The sequence below is a fragment of the Saccostrea echinata genome, unplaced genomic scaffold (assembly GCF_033153115.1).
Source record: "Saccostrea echinata isolate AGI-Se365-2 ecotype Australia unplaced genomic scaffold, CSIRO_AGI_Sech_v1 ptg000028l, whole genome shotgun sequence".
NCBI lineage: Eukaryota > Metazoa > Mollusca > Bivalvia > Ostreida > Ostreidae > Saccostrea > Saccostrea echinata.
Genome location: NW_026889777.1, coordinates 15,068,472 through 15,089,636, shown reverse-complemented (window position 1 = coordinate 15,089,636; position 21,165 = coordinate 15,068,472). Strand labels below are relative to the sequence as shown.

General features: G+C 34.5%; 2 protein-coding genes across 2 annotated transcripts; one reads left to right on the top strand and one right to left on the bottom strand.

The window, feature by feature from the left end:
* Window positions 1-946: 946 nt before the first annotated feature.
* LOC133194164 (uncharacterized) lies at window positions 947-19,146 on the bottom strand. Its single transcript, XM_061330163.1, has 4 exons — window positions 18,975-19,146; window positions 4,525-4,712; window positions 1,852-1,962; window positions 947-1,761 (listed from the first exon to the last, which is right to left on the bottom strand). Exons 1-4 carry the CDS (start codon window positions 19,136-19,138, stop codon window positions 1,190-1,192), a joined length of 1,035 nt encoding a protein of 344 aa, XP_061186147.1. The 5' UTR covers window positions 19,139-19,146; the 3' UTR covers window positions 947-1,189.
* LOC133194167 (reticulocyte-binding protein homolog 2a-like) lies at window positions 14,189-16,649 on the top strand. The gene is made up of 3 exons (XM_061330166.1): window positions 14,189-14,346; window positions 15,080-15,255; window positions 16,417-16,649. The coding sequence occupies exons 1-3, from the start codon at window positions 14,255-14,257 to the stop codon at window positions 16,647-16,649; spliced, it is 501 nt and encodes a 166-aa protein (XP_061186150.1). The 5' UTR covers window positions 14,189-14,254.
* Window positions 19,147-21,165: the final 2,019 nt, after the last annotated feature.

Below are 21,165 nucleotides of genomic sequence, written 5' to 3'. Positions count from 1 at the left end.
AAATAAATAAATAAATGATATATATGCAATGTTCGAAACACCAGCTTATATCACTATGCTATGTGTTCTTGTTTATATTGAACAAAGAAATCTGATAATTGGATATTTGACTAAAGAAAACGGTACGGTTTCAATACAAGCCCGCAAACAAAAATATTGCTGTTAAACTGATTGCTTTCATTTGTTCAGGAGATCTTTTGTTGTCTTTTAGGCATCAGACCGAAAGAAAATTCTTTATTATCTGCCACATCTGTTTCATATTTGGATGTTTATTGACTTAAGACGATAATGACCAGCTTATTACTGACTGAATGACTTCAACTTTTCCATTGTCAACTTTCCATATTAATGTAGCAATATTCCAACATCATCTGCATTTGGTGTTTATGTCTTCCAACTGATTCGATGCGCAAGAGCATGCTCTGAGTACGAACAAACTACTGACAAATAAGTTGATGTTACAAAAGATTTCAACAACCCGTTTTAAGTCAGCTTTTTTGAAAAAACGGCCATTATAATGACCCTGCTTGCAAATTCAGCCTATCTGACGTGGTATTTTGACTGACATGTTAGGCCTTTACTTTAATACTTAATTTGAGTATGGAGTACTCCGTATACCTAATCAACACATAGGGCTCACTGCTGGTGTGACTGGTCGACAGAGAATGCTTACTCCTACAAGACACCTGATCCCACCCCTGATGTTTTAGCCCTATTCACGTTTTGTTTTGTTTTCTGGATTTACGAGATTAATTACCGCTGGTTACCTTTAACATTATATTCATATCTTCTAGGCATCTGACTGAAAGGCAAATACGGTCTTCATATTGAGGGTGAATAGGCTTTCCTTTAACTTCAGAGTGATGCAAACACTTGCCGATTCGTCTCCATTGTGTCTATTTTATGATTTTGATATAAAGAAGGAAAGAAAGAAAAAAGAAAAAAAGAATATTCAACCTTTTATCAAAGCTGGTGAATTTTCTCCTTCATGAGTATCTAAACCATTAGATAAGATATACAAATCAAAGATGAATAAAGACAGATATGTTACAACAATTACAATGTATGGGTATGTACAAGGTATGAGTACAGTTATTGATACTGAATATAAAAAAACACAATAAAAGACCCAAAATAAAATTTGGTGTGTGTTACTTTAAGTATTGTAAAAATGTAAAATGCCGATGATTTAAGGATTCGCTTTCGAAAAAACAATGCCTTCTTGCACGGTATCAGTATCTTTTTCGCCAACTTTAATCACTCGAAACCCATGTTCTTCTATTTCTTGTTTCTTGCGCTCATATCCCCAACCAACACCGCGTCCTTCTCCAAACGGACCCGATAAACTGACCGGAAGGCAAATGAAAAGGCTAAAGGGTAGGAAAAACTGTGCTTTTGGCTCGTTGACTTGTTTTTGGGGATAGGAAGATACAGGGGGATCATACGCCATTCCGTAGCCATCTGGTTTGAGGACTCGCTTAGTCTCTTTAAGAATTCCATCGACGTCGTATGCATCATGAAGTACATCGTTGATTAAGACGAAATCAAATTTTTCAGTCCAATCCTGTGGGAGTTGTCCACCTTTCATATGGATATAGATGATGTTCTTCTGCTCACTTTTTTGAAGCTCTTTGATGGCCTGATCTATGGAGACTTTATCCGAGTCGATACCGTAAATAGTACAGTTAGGGTACATTTTGGCTACCTCTCTTGTATGCTTACCATAGCCACAACCAATATCTAACAGTGTAAACTCGGTCCCTAAGTAGAAGAGAAATGTTTGAATTTAAATCGAAAATTATAAATTATTGTTAAGAAATGTGATTATTAGGAATATCCTTATTTTCAAACCTGGTTTAAGTTCTAATACAGGACGCAATAGGTTCTTGTTCCACTCCTGAAGAGCTTCCGGTGTACGGTATGTATCCAGCAAGGCAAGAAAAGGGTCATAGTATCCGTAACCTGAACAAAAGGTAACCAGAAATTACATTCAACATAGTGGTGGTTACCTGTGCAAGTTAGAGAATAATCACACAAAATATTTTCACATGATATATACGTGTACATGAAATATGTTAAAGCTTATTAACCGAAAGATCCAAGCTATGATGTATCACTCATTATGAGACGTTTTCAGCTTTTGATGTCAATTCAAAATCAATTTGGGAATATTAATAATATATGATGTTTGAAATATTTAACAATTTCCTCCTTAGAAAGGGAATTATGAATATTTTGGATTACCACTAGCTGAATTAAACCCAAATTCCTTTAAAAACATTAAAATAATGAGCCTTACAATCAAAGGCAGTTTTTTAACATGCTTTTTCACCTGGAACCAGTATATATTGATCTATCTAATCTAATCTAATTCTTTTTCACTTCTGAATTACTGAAGACAGAAGGATGGATGGTTTTCGCATTGAAACTCAACCCTTTAATGCGATACTTCAACATCCATTTGATACCTTTCATCCATTCTGACAAAGTGTAAAGGTCCTCTTTGCTATGTGTGGCCCATCGTCTGGCATAATCTTTGACAGAATTCATAATGTTCATGAAATATTGACGCCAGTTGAAAGATATGATATACGAGGGGCATTTCAAAAGTTCTGGCAAGTGGTGTGCGGTAAATTAATGAGCGTCATTATCATAAATTGAATTAAATCAATCCCTCAAAATAGTCTCCGTTGACCTGGACACACTTTTTCAGTCTTGAAATCCACGTGGAAAATGCTGCCCTATAGTCCTCTTTCGGTATACGCTTCATACACTGGAATACGGCACTTCCGACTGCATGACGACTTTCAAATCGCCGTCCTCGGAGGGCTTCTTTGATAACGGCATTCAACCAAAAATCGCATGGAGCTAGGTCAGGACTGTAGGGTGGATGTGGTAAAACGGCAATACCATTTTCCTTTAAATATTTGGTTACTACCTCTGATCTATGGGCAGGTGCGTTGTCATGGAGGAGCTTTATTCCTCTAGTACTGGTTGTTGGTCGGGTCGTTTTATAGTGCTCTACAACCTGAGACAAGACATTCTCTGCATAAAATTGACCAGTAACACTGCTGTGTTCTGGAACCGGAACTTGAGCAACAGGGCCTTTAGAATCAAAAAATAAGGCGTACATTACTCTCCGGACAGACCGGTTTCTGCGTGCAATTTGAGGCCTTGTATCATTTTCACCGATCCAAAATTTATTATTGAGCTTAGTTTCCGGTTCAAAAATATATATCCATGTTTCATCACCAATTACAATCTCATTTATTCGCTTTTGGTCACAATCTTCATAAATTGTTAGTAACTGTGAAGCCATTTCTACCCGGATGCGCTTTTGCTCTTCCGAGAGAAGATGCGGCACCCATCTAGCACAGACTTTCCTAAGCTTTAAGTTTTCCTTTAAAATACGAAAAACTGCTGACGAATTAATGTTAGTTAAGTCTGCTATTTCCTCAACTGTATATCTAGCATCATCAGCTATCGTATTTTGAACAGCGACGATTTCGTTTTCGCCATATGTACAAACTGGACGCCCCGAACGGGGGTCATCTTCAATTGATTTTCTACCCTCTTTAAACTGAACTACCCATTGTGCTATTGCTCGATATGAAAGAGCATGCTCTCTATATACTACATCTAAATCGGCTTTTATTTCTGTTGCCGTAAAGCCAAGCAATGAGCGAATTTTGCAATAGGCTCTTTGCTCAACAAAAAAATTGTTCTCCTTATCAGTCGTTTTTACGCCCATTATACAGAGTATACCTAATTATGACGTCATTTTAGCAGACCTATACGTCATTTTGAATGTAAAATGACGTCACTACTAATGCATATTTGCCTAAGCTTTACAGTGGTATCAGAGTCATTTTAATCCGTAACGTAGTTAAAATTTTATATACCAGTTGCCAGAACTTTTGAAATGCCCCTCGTACTAGTAGACTAAGACAAAAGCAGCTAGGACTCTTTAGTGGGCCAACGCCTACCCTCACAAGGGCACTCAGATTTTAAGATCTCATTTCATAGAACACCTTTCACTTGCTAATGCCAAGCGTCAGGCGAAGGAAAAGCTGTTGCTATCTATCGCATATTGTTTATCTTACGTCCTCCGGACCCCATCCGTAGTCAAACATAGAACCTTTTGAACACAGACGCTCTATTCACGATATTTACTAGTACTTATCGTCCTATAGCAATACCGATTAAAAGTAGAATACCATATATTGATGCCTTATGAAGATATATACGCTTGTTGCAATATATACCATTTCAGATCTATAGCATATGACACTGTAAATCAAGCGTACACCTTAGGTAGACTTAACTATTTATAGGTTATCTCACTTCAATAATTTACAAAACGTTTAATACAATTGCTGAATTTTCTCATCACCTTTTATTTTTTTTCTTATCACTTTGGTTCAACGTTTTCATTAAATTTCAATAAGTTCATGTATAAAATCTCTGAGGTGAAACGTAATTGTTCGTAATTATCTAAGATATGACAATTAAACACAAACAAACCCCTTGGTCCATCTTTTGACATGACTTTCTCCAGCTGAGGAAACATTTCGCTAAATATAGGGAGCACACTGGCAACGATGCCCGACGTCTTCAACAGGGATTTCTCGAAAGGAAGTGAATATTTGCCGTCTTCGTGAAGTTTGACGATTCCTGCTGAGATCATGCAGCCAAGCCATTCTTGAATGTACCTGTTAGAGATCAAATTATGTTATTTTTTTTTAATTTGGGTTCATTTGTGTTACATGTATGTAAGACCATTTTTGTGCATGGATGAAGGGAATAGAAAAAAATCGAACTTTCTGCAATTTTGAATTTGATTTCAAATTCAATTCACTCAAACACTCATATGATACAGTTTATGACATATTAAAATTTAATGGGACAGGTCAATGTTCTTTATAACTGCAGGCACGTATATCAGGCAATGCTATATTAAGATACGGAAGCACTGAATGTTTCAATAAAATATAGGTTCTTTATCATATGTGCAATATATTAAAGGGGTTTCATTGAAAGTACTTTTGTAAAGTTTATATATAGAGGATATTATATTTGTAGTTCGATATGGATTTTTTTTCACGTAAGGGACAGGATTGTTTTATATTCTCACGAGTGCTCCGCACTCGAGAAAGTATAAAAAAAAATCCTGTCTCACGAGTGAAATAAATTCCATATTCAACTACAAAACATTGAATTTTCTGTTTATTACATCCTTTTACCCCTATCTTTTCTAAGCACAGTGCCATAGGCCGCAACGTCATAGCTGAGCTTAGCAATTGTGAGATTGAAAACATTGTAACATGGAATTTAGCAACATATTTGGAAAGAAATTGGTAGTTTTAGTCTCTATCAAGACGATTTAGTAAATATCTCTATCTAATGTAAGACAAGAAATTATTTTTACTTACTTTGATATCCTTACACAATGTGAGAGAATATCACTTTGGTATCCTTTCACACTGTGAGAGAATATCACTTTTATTAAATAAATAAATCACAGTATTAATTTCACTGTTGAAAATTTGATAAATAGATTTTCCATGCATTCAACAACATTGGACAGTGATAAGTGCCAAATCAGTTACAAAGGTTTTATAAAAAGATTTGTTGAACTAATGACATTATCAGTTACCATTATAAAAATACATCGTTTATAATCAAGATTGGTTCTAAACAATGGGGAATTGAAATGTAAACAATTTTAACAACATTGAAAAAAAAGTATAAAATAATTGAGAGCTAATATCTTTCATTGATGAAATCATATTTTAAAAGGGATGTCTTAAAGACTAATTAAATAAAGATTTGGTGTAACATTCTTTCTTCATTTTAAAATCTTCTTTCTCATACGTGAAATTATGACGACCATACACAGTCCTATTTATTCACTCCACATGAAATTCGATCAGACAAGACCCAAACGTCTTCAATTAAGATCTCCCAGTGTTTCATTAATTAGCCTCAGGATGATTTTGTTTGGAACCTGGCCCATAATTTCAACCAATAGTAACTCCATAATTATAGTCACTAATACTTGCAATGCAGATTTCGTGTTTCAGGATATTGTCTTGCCCCCTTCCATTACGAAGCATTGTTTTCTTTTTTGGTTATGTATAGGTTCGGTAAATCGTCGTCATCTTCGAAGTTTTGATATGTTGTGGAAGTTCGTCCACTGGTTCTTTTTTTTCTTCCCAATTGCATTCCTGCATTGGTTCATTTTCTTCTGCTGTAAAAAATAGAGCGAAAGAGGGAGTTTCTCTTCGTATATTTGCTTAATATACATGTCTTTATGGACACTTATGCAACTGTAGTCTCTTATGTAACAAATGAAGTCATTAACTGATCCTTTCGGTGGTTATGTAAGAGGGAAAAAAGTAATCTTTTCCGTCTTTGGTCATATCATTCATTGTTGCGTCTTTTTTGTGTTCATTTTCCAGGTTCCTCTTCCCTCCTTAATTCACACTTAAACTCCACTGCGTCATATACCAATTTTCTGGTAAGCTTCTTCGCATTTTGGTCGACAATTTTGCTTCGCCTCATTTCTTTCGCTTCTTCTTTCCGTGTCGTTTGTTCTTGTCTGTGATGTTCAATTTTCATTCTGAGGACTGATAGACAATTTCCACCTTTATCTTGATTTTTTTTAATGTTCTGTTGATCTGTGTTTGATCAACATTCGTTATCTTCACTTTAAAAAAAAAGAAAAAGATTAACGATAACACACTGGCTGACACGTAGCCTGTGACGAAAAGGTGTCATTAAAGTTCGGGGAATAAAACATTTGTCGTATATACAGTTATCAGTACAACCTTAATTAGAATATTTTCAATGAGATATGTTTTGACGATCCCTGTTCCGTAATCAAGTGTTCCATTTCTAAATAAAGTGCAGAAAATCGTACAACCTCCGATATTTGAAAATCAGAAATAATTTGTATTTTGAATGAGAGCAATCTCACGGGTAAAAAAATTATTTCAAAACTTTGGAAAATCTTATTTACAAATCTTCATACGTCGTATATGGAATTGAATGCAATCTTATTCATGTTGAGGAAACCAAGGGTGTACTCAACAAGAGAATGTTTAGACACCGCTTCAAAAGAAATAATGGGGATGATCAACATCTTCATGAAAAATTGTAATCCTCCATCCATTCTATTCTTGTAGTAATTGACAGAATTTTATCAAATGAAATCACCATTTTATAAAAAAAAAAAAAAAACCTACATTAAGTACTCCATTCGTAGACAAGAAGAATAAAGGATCAGGAAACTAGGCACTTCTTTTTCATATGGTAACAACGACCACATCAATATATAATGTAGGCAATCTTTACATGTAGTCCCACAGTGTGCCAATGTGAATGTATCAAGACTTTTTGACTAGGGATGGCAATTTCACTAGATAGCCCATTCGAACAATCGGGGGCTTTAGTCGAACGAAAATTGAGTACTCGATAAAATAATTCTTCTCATGTCAATTTACCTATATTTCCTTTTTACAAACTGTTTGCACACTTGCTATTCAAATCAAGCTGCCGCCACATACAACGTAATTCTCACTGAAATATGTGGATAAGAAACAGTGATCAATATAAAAAAAACATACAAATCCGTAAACAGGGCATAAAATACAGATCCCTGGAAATTCAAAAGGTGGGATCAGGTGCCTAGGAGGAGTAAACATCCTCTGTTAACCGGTCATGCCAGCCGTGAACCCATTTATTGATCACATAGACGGCGTAGTCCATAGTCAAATTTAGTATAAACAGCTTTGATGCAGCATTGTTGGTCGGTCGATGACACATGAAAAGTTTATAAGCTTCCATGAGTATAAAATGTTTTATATAGCAAATCAAAATCAAAGTTTTAGCCGCATTTGTAGCATCCTAGCTATAGTTGAGGATATATTGATTCACATGTGTTCGTGGCCGATGCTGAATAAAATGCACAAGCTGCACACTTGTTATAAGTCAGATATTTTATTAATATTGGTTTTCTTTAAATGCAAGCGGCATGAAAGTAATTACAGAGGGGGGTCTAATGAACTTTAAAATAATGTCAGAGGACATCAGGGGCTAGACAGGGGCAAGGTCAGGGGACGTCAGGGAGTAGACAGGGTAGTCAGGGACAACGACAGGGGATCATAGGAGGAAGTCAGAGGGAGACGGGAAAATGTCAGGGACTGACAGGGGAACGGCAGGTTTTTTTTTTTTTTTTTTTTTTTTTTTTTTTTTGTTTTGTTTTGTTTTGTTTGTTTGTTTGTTTGTTTTTTTAATCTAAGTGGAAAATCATTACAGTAGTATAAATAGTAAATAATTTTTTTTATGTTTGAAGACTTATGGTAAATAGTACCAACTAATTATTTAATTATTATATTGTTATCTGACCGTTTTATCCGTTACCTGGTGATTCGAAAAGCCCATTAGTGAGTGACCCACAATACACTAAAAAAAAGGTGGTATAGTATAACTTTAATTGAGGTCGCTATATCGAAAATCGATTCGCCTTGTAATGCAGATCTGATTTTTTTTTTAGATCAACTGATTTCCCTTTCATACCAACCAACCAGATATTAACTCTGTTAAATCAAATCGTTTGCAGTCAAAATGTAAAAGGTGGTTCGGAATACCCTAAATGACTGTAATGTTTAGAATACTTTCATTGATTACAAATTATGTAATATAGTGTGCACAGATTGCAATTTACTCTATTTTATATTAAATGGTAGATCAGTCTAAGTACCTTGAAATTAGTAGAGAGAATGTGGATTTTTATGAAATCTACTAGCCATTATGCTGTGAGATTAATATGCATGGAAAAAAGCACTTGTTAGTTAAGTAGCAATTGACTGATGATTTAAAGGCCAACAATTGGGTATAAAAGCAACCAATCGGTGAAAATGGTGGAAGTTATGAATTTTCTGGTCACATTCAGATTGCAGCACTTATTTTGCAAAAATCAAGATTAAGCTATTTTATTATCATTTCAAAATTGTTATACCAGTTCCTCTCATCACTGGGCATTTATTTGTCAGACTTATTTTAAATAAAAATACTTTTTAAATTTTAATTTTGGCTTCAAAAAATTGAAGCAGGGCTGATTTTGTATTTCAAACTAGAGATTGGCAGTTTGTGGGCGTGATTTCTATTTGTTATTGTTTACACCGGACGTTGACTCACTCACATTGCAAAGCCATGTCTATCTAGTTACGGCGCCAAAATGAACCAATAATGTGTATTGGTACATGTTATTCTCTGTTAAAAGGAATAAAATATTTAGATTTACTCACATTTATTAGTAAATCCAATGTATTTCAATTTGTTCCATTTAATATGAATGGTGAATATGAAAAATAATTCCCGCAATCACAATACTGCCCAGTCTGAGTGAGAGAAAACTCAGTTTAGGTAACCATCCCTAGTGTTAGTCTTGAAATAACTCATCCCTCTGATCCAAAACAAATATTTTCACTCCAAAGTGTTCATTACATTATGTCAAAACTGAAAGCCCAGTAATATTACATGTAGAATGTCTCCTGAATAATCCTTCGATACACATGTTGTTCTTCAGTTTCATTGCACTCTGAGTCTGACCTGCTCAGCATTGAAAGGTACAGAAAGGATCATCTTAATAAATATTGAATTAGTTAAACAAGGCATAACTATTGAATTTATATAAAAACTATAATTACAAACTTTCAAATATAATGATGAGTACAATAAATTCTATTGTTTATATAGCGAGTTATTGTTAACGTGATTATAAAAACCCTTTCTGTGCCTCCTAGGCAGAGCACATTGGTAGAAAAATGCGGGAAAACATCCCCGAATCATCACCTTGAACTTCTGAATCAGTAATATTACTCCCACAGGTGGCCCATGTATGGAATGTTGTCAGGATTGGGAAACCAGCCTCTCACACATTTTATTACACAATCTGGCATTATGTCTCTGCGATGCCACACTAAATTCCTGAATCTTGGGTCTTGTTCTAATGCCCTTCTTTTTTTCTCAACATATCTAGGGTGATTCCAGATATCTCTATGATACATCATAGTCCAAAATCTTTTGTACATTTCTTTATATAAATTTCTGTTTCTTCTATGTTTTGGGTGAGGGTCAGCTTCCCACCACATCTGCCTATTTACTTCATCAGTGATACATGGTCTACAGAAACAACATATACACTCTGAACTATTAGGATCCTGTTGAATTCTGAAAGGTTCATTTACGAACTCATTGTTGTCATTTATTTCTTCTTCATGTTCTGGTGAATCGGTCTGGGTCTCACTAAAGAGTTACTATCTGAAATTACGGCTGAATCAAAATCCAAATCAAAGTGATGGAAAACACCTCTTATATTTTCTAACTGATCATCACTCAATTCCATTAAAACCTGCCGCTTGCTTGCCATTTTTAGATTTCAGATACTGTCAAAGTTTTTCGCGCGAAAATGTCAAGTTACTCTGATTTAATGCCCATTAGCAACTTTAGCCAGTGCAGATGCCATATAGTAATCAATAAATTAGTAAATAAATATAAATATTACATGTTAAATGTCATTTTTTGAAATTCCCCTGTTTTCCCCAGTTCTAAACCATTTCATGGAGGACAAATATCACTGTTTTTTTTTTATTTAAATAAAGTTATATTACGCCAATTTCTCCACCAAAGATCGCTCCATAAAATGTCACTTGGGTTCAGAGTTAATATTGAATTTTTTTTTCAGCAGCAGGATGTTTCATTTTCTTTGGTAGTGGGGTTTAAATCTTTTCCAAAAATTAAAGGTTACTTACTTAGAATTTTTTAAATAAATTAATAACAAATCTTTTGACATTTATTGAACTTTATTTGCTCTACTTTTCAATGAATTAGATCCATAATAAAACTAGAAAAATCATTTAATTTTTTCAACTTGAAATCCCCTTGCACCAATTGAAGTTGGGCTTATTGCTAGCATTCAATGATCTCTAAAGTTTCTGAATTATTACTGATCATACAATATGGATTCTACAACCAAAAAACGTCCACCTTCATTTAAAATATCAATTCCTGGAGATGACCAACAAAAAAATGAAATACTTTCTCTTCTTCATAAAGCAAGAGATATTTTAGTGAGACAGCTGAATCATCCTGTAAATAATGCAGAGATCCTAGAAAAGGTTTTGAAAACATTCTTAGAGAAATATGACAGAGAAGATGAAGAAGCAAATGTGGCTATGGCGAGCTTGGACTTGAACACATACATTCAGGTACAGGAAAAGGATTCTAACCAGAAAATTTTCCTTACTGCAGAATCATCAATAAGACGTTTAGTAAAAGTGGTGGAAAATCATTCCAAATTCTGTAATGGTGATCTTTCATTAAAAAAGATTACCGAAAAGGGATATGTTGCTGCAGCAAGATTTAATTGTAGAATTCAAAAACATCATAGCCTTTTGTGGTCTTCATCACCATACTTACCAAATAATGAATATTTGGTGAATAAAAGAGTTATTCATGGATTTGCTTGTAGTGGAATGTTGCCTGTTCATTACGTCAGATTTTCAAAGGGAGCTAAAATTGGTACCATCAACCAAAGTAATCGTGACAAATGCTTACAGAATATCTATCCATTTATTGAATCAGAATATGAAGACAGTATTAACATGGCGCTTTGGGGAGAAGTAGGATGCAGCGATGATGACGGAATTAACATCATGACAGATGCTCGGCATGGATGGCGAAAAAATGCCAAAGACTCAAGTGTTGTGGCGTTAGGAGAGAAAACACACCAGGTAATAAAGTGTGAACATGTCACCAAAGCAGACGATCCAGTATCTCAAAGACACGAGAAACTTGGAACGGAGAGAATTTACAACTATCTTGATGAGCATGTTGTTTCAGTTGATGTTCATATCCATGATCGAAATATCTCCATCAATAAATTTGTTCTAGAATTAGGAGGAACAACGAATCAAAATGATACCTGGCATGGAGTTAAAAGTATTAAAGAGAAAATGAAAAAAATTTCAAGTGGACCAGCATATCAGAAGGGGAAAACTTGGTCTGAATATCTATCTGATGTTGAACCAGTTGCCACTCACTGCCACTGGGCAATTAGAAACTGCGATCAAAATCCCCAAAAATTACAAGATCTCCTTTTGAATATCATTGAACATTATAAAGGAAATCATTCTGATTGTCATCCTACATCACGGTGCAAAACAGATCCAAATTATGAGCCATCAAGACTTGTAATATGTGATAAAGTGTCAGAAAAATTGTTACGTGGTGTAATAACTAGTTCAAAGGACAAGGTATGGTAACGGCCGAATCTGGCCCCTTATTTGATGTAAAAATCAGAACACAGTTAAAATTGTGATAGTTTGTAGTTAAGAACTTAAAATGATGCTTGTTTGAAAACCAGCACTAATTTTGATTCAAAGCTTACATGGATGCCACAAGAGGGTGCAGAAGTAGGACATTTTCACGAATTTCCTCAATTTTGGTGGAATTTCGTCAAATTTGAGATACTTTTCACTTCGGGAAACATAGAGCACAAGCTTGCCTATCTGAGATTTTTATACATATGATGCATCTGATACTAGTGTATGAAATATATAAAGGATTTGGTAGATAGGCAAGCTTGTGCTCTATGTTTTCTGAAACAAAATGTACAGAAAAATCGATGAAAATTTGCATAAAAATGAGAAAATTCGGAAATTGTCATATTTTCAGACCTTCCTGTGACCTTTGTGTATTCCATAACTTAAAACCAATACTCATTTTGTGGCAGGGGTAACAACAGGTTTCTATTGATAAACTGTTGCATCATTCTAAAAGACATTCCAAACCAGGGGCCAAAAAGGGGTCTTAGCCTATCTTGTCCTTTGTATAGATACCCACAGGATTATGTACTTGCAAAGGATACATAATAGAGAGGTTGAGATTTTTTACGCGTACGTGTACGTGTACTTGTAGTAGGTGAATCCCCTAAAATATGGTGTATTACGTCATCAATTCTCGAGTACGTTTGCTTTCTACACGTTCGGCAGAACTTGTAGGGCGGCATCTACACGTAAGTACAAACTTGTAGATTTTTCTTAAATATATAAACAATTCCTGATTGATAAAGGTATTTAATTTACAAATTTAACATAGTCAGTGTATTTTGGGAATGTTTCATATCTGATTGTGCATAAAACAGCGCCGAAATCAAAATATAAACCTTGAACGACCATTGACAGCTCTGTGAATTTAATGTAAATATTTTAGATAGATCGTGCGCCTTCAATTCAAACGGTTGTAATCTATTGTCGCCTTAGAATTTGTTCATTTGTTGATTTTTTACTGAACATTTAACATTCTAGTGTAAGTGTGACTGTGTGACATTGGGATCACTTTTCGGGGGGGGGGGGGGAGGGGGGGGAGACTCTTTACGAATGAAGTGCGCATTGTGTGTCTATTAGATTTTGCTTGTTACAACCTGATATTTTCTGAATTTTCAAGGCATTTATGTTTGTACTTTTTGGTGAACATTTACAACCATAATTGACACAGACTATATTAAAAATACATGTACAAGCACAGGGGGCTCGTGTTACCAGACCTAGCGCCTAACGTTGTAACATGTGTCATGTCATCTCATAAGAAATATTTTTTTTTTACATCATTATATTGTGTTAAACGTTATGAACTACAGTATTTATAATTTGTATGTATAGTAAGCATTCGGATGGCTCTGGATTTATAAAAATATAAAGTTGTTTTTATAAAAATACTAGTATACAGTTGTAACACCAATACAAAAATCAACCAGAACACGTTATTCACCACTCGTTTTTAAATGCATATTTATTATTTAGAATAGTAAACTGAAAGGAATCAAAATTTATATAATACATTCTCGAAGTGCACGTAAAGCACAATTTTTTTCTTTTAATCAGATCGATATAGGTAAACTGGTCCCTACACTGGCTACATACTAATAATGGACAGGAAAAAACAAGTCCGATTTTCTGATCAACATGACATCAAACTGCTAAGGTAAAAATATGTACAGTTCAAAGTACCGGTAATTGCAAAGCGAGAAAAGTTTAAAATAGACCACAAATCGACAAGTTGAAAATTATTCGATTTCATAATATTTGCAGGATTATTATTCCAAATCATATTGTTTAATTTATACAGAGAAGTCCTATCCAAAAATCCCTTTGAAGAAAAGTCAAAATGGACTGAAATAGCCAATAAAATGCCGATGGATGTTGATAATAGGCGGGTTCGCGAACAAACTCTTTTACTTATTGAACAACGACGGAAACACAATAAGATTTCCCTAAAAAAGTATGTTTAATAGTTTGGCAACTTTATTTTAAAATATTTTCATCAAAATAGGAATCAATTGGCTATTGTCTTTATTATTATTATCATTATTTTTTTTTTTTTTTTTTTTTTTTTTTTTTTTGTTAATTTATCAAATAAAGAGCTAGGTTCACTTTATGCATAAAATGGCCCTATCCTTATATCAATTAATTGACTATCACCCTCTGTCCCATTTCATATATCAAAATAAAGTAGAGACTTAGTGCTTTCATTTCCTATAACAAAATTTCTTTTTGAGAATCCAGGTATTGGAAAACAGACTTTGAGAAAATGCAATGTTCTTGAATTTTGCAGAAAACATGCGTATTTGACTACCTTCAGCAAAGAATTAAAATATGAGCACAGCCCACGATCCAAAAATTAAAACATGTTTTGTGATCTTCAGAAACAGATCTTTCATTATGTAATTGCATATTTTGGATCAGAGGTTGTGCTCTATATGAAATATTGAAAAAATACCTCAACTTTTTGCCATTTTTAAGGGATTTTACAGGATATGGGAAAAAATGACGCATTTCATGACGTCATAATGCATTGACTAGAGAAAAAATTACGTCATGTTCAATAGGTACACGATCACCAAGGGTCCAAGTTATAAATACTGCATTTTCAACCAAAACTGAGCAGTTTCGATTTTTCAGAAATTCTCAGGGCCAAAAAAGACCCTAAGTGGCTCTTGCTCTTTCTAATGCAGGTCTGGAGTAGATGAAGAGTACGGGGAGAAAGAGAATCTCATGGATGAAGCATTAGAATTATTTAATGAGGAGGAACAGAAGAAGAAGACTCTGAAAACAAAAGCGGAAAAGGAAGAAACGATCGGGAAAGACATTCGAAAACGGGCCCCTGAGAACTTAACACCTACAAAAAGCGGTAATGAATTGTTTAAGTAAATAACATAGTCTCAATAAGGCTTAATTGTTATTTGTATCTGTGGTCCCCATTACTTTGGGAATTTTGAACCTTTGTTTTAAATCTTAAATAAGAATAAAATTATAAGAGTCAACATCTGAAAATGTAAAATATAAATAAGGCCTTCCTGTAACCTATCTTTTTTTCCCCATTCAGATTAAAAGGTTGTATAAATGTGTGGGTTTTTTTTTGGTGTATTGTGTAATTCATTGAACATTTTTAATTTTTTTTTTCTCCAGTAAATATTTGTTTATTCCAAAAAAGAAAAAAAAACTACAGCAGAAAATATGTGTGCGAAAACACAGGCACTTGACGTTTTAAATCTTTCTCTTTACTGATAAAAATATCTGCATACTATATTAATAAGTATGGGGATATTTTTATCAATAAAGAGAAAGATTTAAAACGTCAGGTGCCTGTGTGCGAAAATGTCTATAAACAGCGAAACTGAACACCCCCCCCCCCCAAAAAAAAAGTCAAAAAATAATAATAAATAAATCCTACGTGAAGTAAAAGAATATAATTAAGAAAAGACCTTCTTTCACACAAAATAATAAACAATGTTTTCTTGTACGATATTAAAATTACTTAATTTGTCAATCTATATAACACTCCGCAGTCGTATAGACTGAGTTTATGTATCTTCTTTTTATAATATGTAATTTAAGTACAGCCACCCTTTTTAAATAAAGAAAACGCAGTTAAGCGGGGGGGGGGGGGGGGGGCTTGTGGTCTTGAGCTTTTAAACGTGATAGATGTAAAAACAGGCTTCTAATTTGTACGTTAATTTTTTCATAATTAAATTAAAACTCCGTTTTACCTAATGAAAGCATACTTAATACCGTCTACACTAGTCTACTAATATTTAACCGTAGAATTGGGTATTAAAAAGGAACCACTGTACTGCATTATGTTAGTGAAGCTTAAGTACATTAATCTTTCCCCAGTACATTTTCAATGCACGGTGATACAGTGACATTCCTTACACAAAAAGATGAAATTTCGCTGCATAATGTCGGTTTATTCCCAAAGCAACAACCACTGGATTTCTCATTTTTAGAACTGAATTTAATGGGGCACCTTTGCTTTTTACTATTTAATCATAATCAAAACTTGTTTCAGAGGAAGACCTCAGAAAAATGCCGAGAAAATCTTCCGTTGTCACTTATTTAAAGGAAAAGACGGAAGCAGAAATAGCAACGAAACAAGAGGAACTTGCATTGAAAAAGGAAGAATTAAAACTTGAGAGGGATAGGTTCGAACTAGAAAGACAAGAGAGGGTACAGAGACTTGAAAATGAGAAGCAGCACAATAAAATGATGATGGAGCTTCTAGCGAAATGTTTAAATAAATGACATTGATAATATATAATGACAAATCGTTTCTTTAACACAATAAATAAATAAATTTATTTTTTAAAAGATTAACAGTTTATTTTTCAGTTAAATACAAACGACATTCAATTTCATTGTTTGCTTTTCATTGATTTCATTGGTTAATTCTTTAAGACATATACTCCTCAAGAGTTGGAGGTTGCAGGCTGAAGTAATCACGTGTGACGCTTCCATATAAACAAGTATGGCAGTTTGTGAGAAGTGTCGCAACAAGGTAGTATTTAGCGACTGGTTGAAGAAAAGGTTTCTGGTTTTTTCTGTAGTCGACAAATGAAAATAACGAGAGAATTTTACCAAAACTTCATTCGACACTTGACCGTAACTTTGACATACGTTTGTTGAAAACCAACCGCTGCTCAGTTAGTACTGCTCCACGAAAGGGGCCATCAAGTGTGGTCTGAGAGGGTATGCTGGGTCGCCATACAGGGAAAATATCGTAACGTCGGGGAGAGTCATGTTTTCTTCTAACATTGGCATTAATCCACTCATTCTAAGCATAGCCGCATCATGGTGTTTTGCTTCGACAGGCCCATACATGTGAATTATCAATCCGTTCGGAATTGTAATTGACTGAAATTTAAGTCCATGTAAGCGTTTGTGGCCACTATAAACAACTTTCTGATGTTTCAATGGTCTGCAAATTGGTCTCACTGTACCATCTATGAATCCCCAACAATGGGATAAACGTGAACCAATGTCAGAAATAGCTTCAGCGTACTCACGTAGTTTCATTTCGCTCAATAAGAGTTGATCAAATTCCCTCAACTTGAATGCAGGTTTGTCAAAAATGAAATTCAGAACAGTGTTAACGATGTAGGAAATTTCAGATTTTGAACTACCAAATAAAGGCACCATATCGTCGAGCCGATTTGGGTAAGCTAGGCGACGTAGTAATATGAACAAACCTTCTGTTCCAGATGTTCTAGTACCGTTGGGACAAACAAAGTGAGATGGAATCTGTAAAGCATGACAAAGACGGTGTATGTCGTCCCTTTTGAATCGAAAATATGAAATAAATTGATCTTCGGTAAAATCTTCTACACGAAGAGATGGTACGTTTTCATGGCCTTCACAACATGTGGAAAGCAAAAGCAAATCATCATCCCCCGTTATACAGGATCAGCTATATTTTCCATTTTGTGAGAAAAAACGTCATGATGTTGCGTAAATAACGTCACAATGATTTTTAACACGTGCGTGCTACACGTAATAAATCTCAACCGTATTTCTCACCTTACGTGTACGTGTACTTGTAAGTATTTTATTACACGTACGCGTACCCGTACACGTAAGCAATCTCAACCCCTCTATTATGTAGAAAGTTTCAACAATACTATGAACATGTTTCAGGACAAAAGAATTGCATTTAGTGACAAGGGATACAGAGCGCGATCAAATCTAGCAGTCTGTCATTGGAACGAAAATGTGGACGGAGAGTTCACCTCTGTATGGAATCCACCCAGAGCAAATGCTCCAAGAAGTAGAAAAGGAAAAAAAGATCTACAAACCCCTTACATTCAACTACAGAGAAAACATCTGGAAAAGACAAATATCTGCACTTTTCACTTAAAGTTGAATCATAAATGTCTTCAAATAAGTAATTTATAAAATATACAGTGAAACAGATATTAATTATAAATATTTTAAAAAAATCTTGTAAGTTCAAGCAGTTTTTTTTAAATTCAGGATTATTTAGTAGATTGAGCCCTCTAAGCAAAGTGATTCTTTACACTGAAAGAAGAATATCGTCTGCTAGAGTGCACGTGTAGATTGTAGCATGTGGTAATGTTTGTGTGACTGATAACAATTCTAAATTTAAACTGCAGAGGAGTGAGCCATGCCTCCTTGCCATATATGCTTAATTGCCGTCGAGGTGTAAAATTTTCTAGGTCACTACCGGCCTTTTTAAGCAGGGGTGCTCCCGGCGTGCGTCCCCACTAAAACAGAAAAAAATATATATCACATAATACATCGATGTAATAATCGATGCAATAAAGGTAGAATAGCAGCCATTTACGTGTAAGGTCTTCTAATTGCCAATTTTCACACGCTCACGGGGGAAGAACTCTAGGGTCCTCACCGGACTTTGTACTTGATTTTCTTTGGACCTCGACTGTACCCAGACCCCATGCCTTCTAATATAATCCCCTCCTCCTCTAACACCATTAAGATCCTGGGTTTGCGCCAGTGGTTAAGTGGTATGTGATTGTGGTTAAGTGGTATGTGGTTGGCAGAGTATTGAAAACCCATATTTAATTGACAAATTATTAATAAAGTACGGTTTACCTCAACTTTTGGCCTGATTTTTCACTGAGTTCTTCCGCGGTGCATGGATTTTTGAATTCAATGAAGGCATCAATTATCCCAACTTTGTGACCAAAAGCAAACACAAGAGTGCTCAGTCCATCTCTCACAATTTGCTCTAAATCCCGACTAGAACCAGACGCCATTCTTTACGTGTAAATTGTAACAGCACTGTTGTACGGTGTGCTATTCGAGTCATGATATTTTCTAATGTGAAAAAGTTGTCCGCGACTTTGAATTTTAAATAATGCTGATCAAAGTATTTATCAAAAAAATATATTTATATCATGCCGTGTTTGCAGTCTAATAATTAAATCATTCGATACCAGAATTCAACTTTCCCCATGGTTCACCATACTTTTCTTTAAAAGAATAAACTTTAAGGTTATTATAACTAGGACTTGCAATTGTCTACAGAAATCTCATACTCAAAACCAAAATGTATTTCTGCACGTGGTTGGTATTTTCTTATCATTTCTATTAAACGAAGTTGTAATTTATTTATGGTTACGTCTTATTCATGTGTTTCTATGAAAACCTACTTAAATCAAACTACAGGAATTATTTAATTGATATAAGTTACAACACAAAGGAAAATGAATAAAATGCCATAAAAGAGGCACATGGACACCTCGTTCGCCTGCATACTTTGGTTAGAGAAAAATAGAAACCAGTCCAGTACTGAAAAGTTTAAATATATTTATGTGGTACCAACTAACACCACCCAACCCCCTTCCCTTGGGGGGGGGGGATGATTTGAACAAACTTGTTTCTATACATCAATTTTATCACTAATCATAGCTTTACTGTTCTTGAGAAAAAAATCCTATATATCCCCATGTAATACATTGATTGCTTAATGTGGCCTAAACCTACATCCAGGGGTCATGATTTAAACAAACTTGAATATACACTATCTGAAGATACCTCTGTATTAATATGGCTAGTCATGGCTCTGCTGTTCTTGAGAAGACAATTTTAAAGACATTTCCTATATATTCCTATGTATAACTTTGATCCACCGGTGGTCATTATTTAAACAAACTGTAATCAACCTGATAATGCTTCTATATTATTATGATTAATCATGGCTTTGCTGTTCTTCTTCAGAAAATTTTTAAATACTTTTCCTACATATTCTAATGTAAAAAACTTTTATCCCCTATTGTGGCTCCATCCTTCCCCCGGGGGTCGCAATTTGTACACTACCTGAGAATGTTTCTATATTAATGACTAATCATGACTTTGCTGTTCTTGAGAATAAGATTTATGAAGATATTTCCTTTATATTCCTGATTAAAAAATTTATCCCCAGTTGTGGCCCCACCCCAACCCCAGATGTTATAATTCCAATAAACAATACTCTAGCGCCCAGTGATACATCGAATCTCTAGGTCTGGCCACCTATACTTCATAGTGTTCGAATATATGTAGGTTAAAATATTTCAAAATGAATAACCGTAAAATTAAAAAGAAACTATGTAATATTTTTAAGTAAACTTATTGAATGGCTCCAAAAAGAATAAACTGGAAAGATTTGATGATTCTTGGCCTCTTAGTATTCAAAATATATAGCTAGAAAGACTTTAAACTTAGCAGCCTTCAAGTTCATAAATTAGGTTTTTTCTGTGACATACTAGTATTTCCGCTGAAACACTTTGAAGCCCCAAGTGTATGGCCTTATAAGGTTTGATGATCAAAGGTTCCGTTTTTTCCAAGACATCCATCTAAAACTGTTTAAAAATGCATAGCTGCAAAATACAAAAAGGAAACGCCACATTTACCAAATTTTCGGTTAACATATCCTGAGGTCCCAAAGAAATTTATCTGCCAAGGTTTAGACCCTACATCGGATTGCTTTTAATATATGTAGGTTAAGGAATCTCTGAACACTGTTCACAAAAAGAGTTCTAATTCCATGGTAGTTTTATGCATTTAACATTATCTGCCCTTTGATGTAAAATGGAAATCTACATTAAATAACACAATTCAAAATAGATTAAATTAGTCAAATTCAAATTCTGGGGATCAAGATTTCAAACCTAACTAAAAATTTTGATTACATTATTTTCATGTATATTACAAATTAAGTAGACAACAGTTAATTCTGTAAATCAATACTTCATTATCCTTGAACATTTTTTCCCAGAGAAGTTTGGCTGGTGCCTTTTGT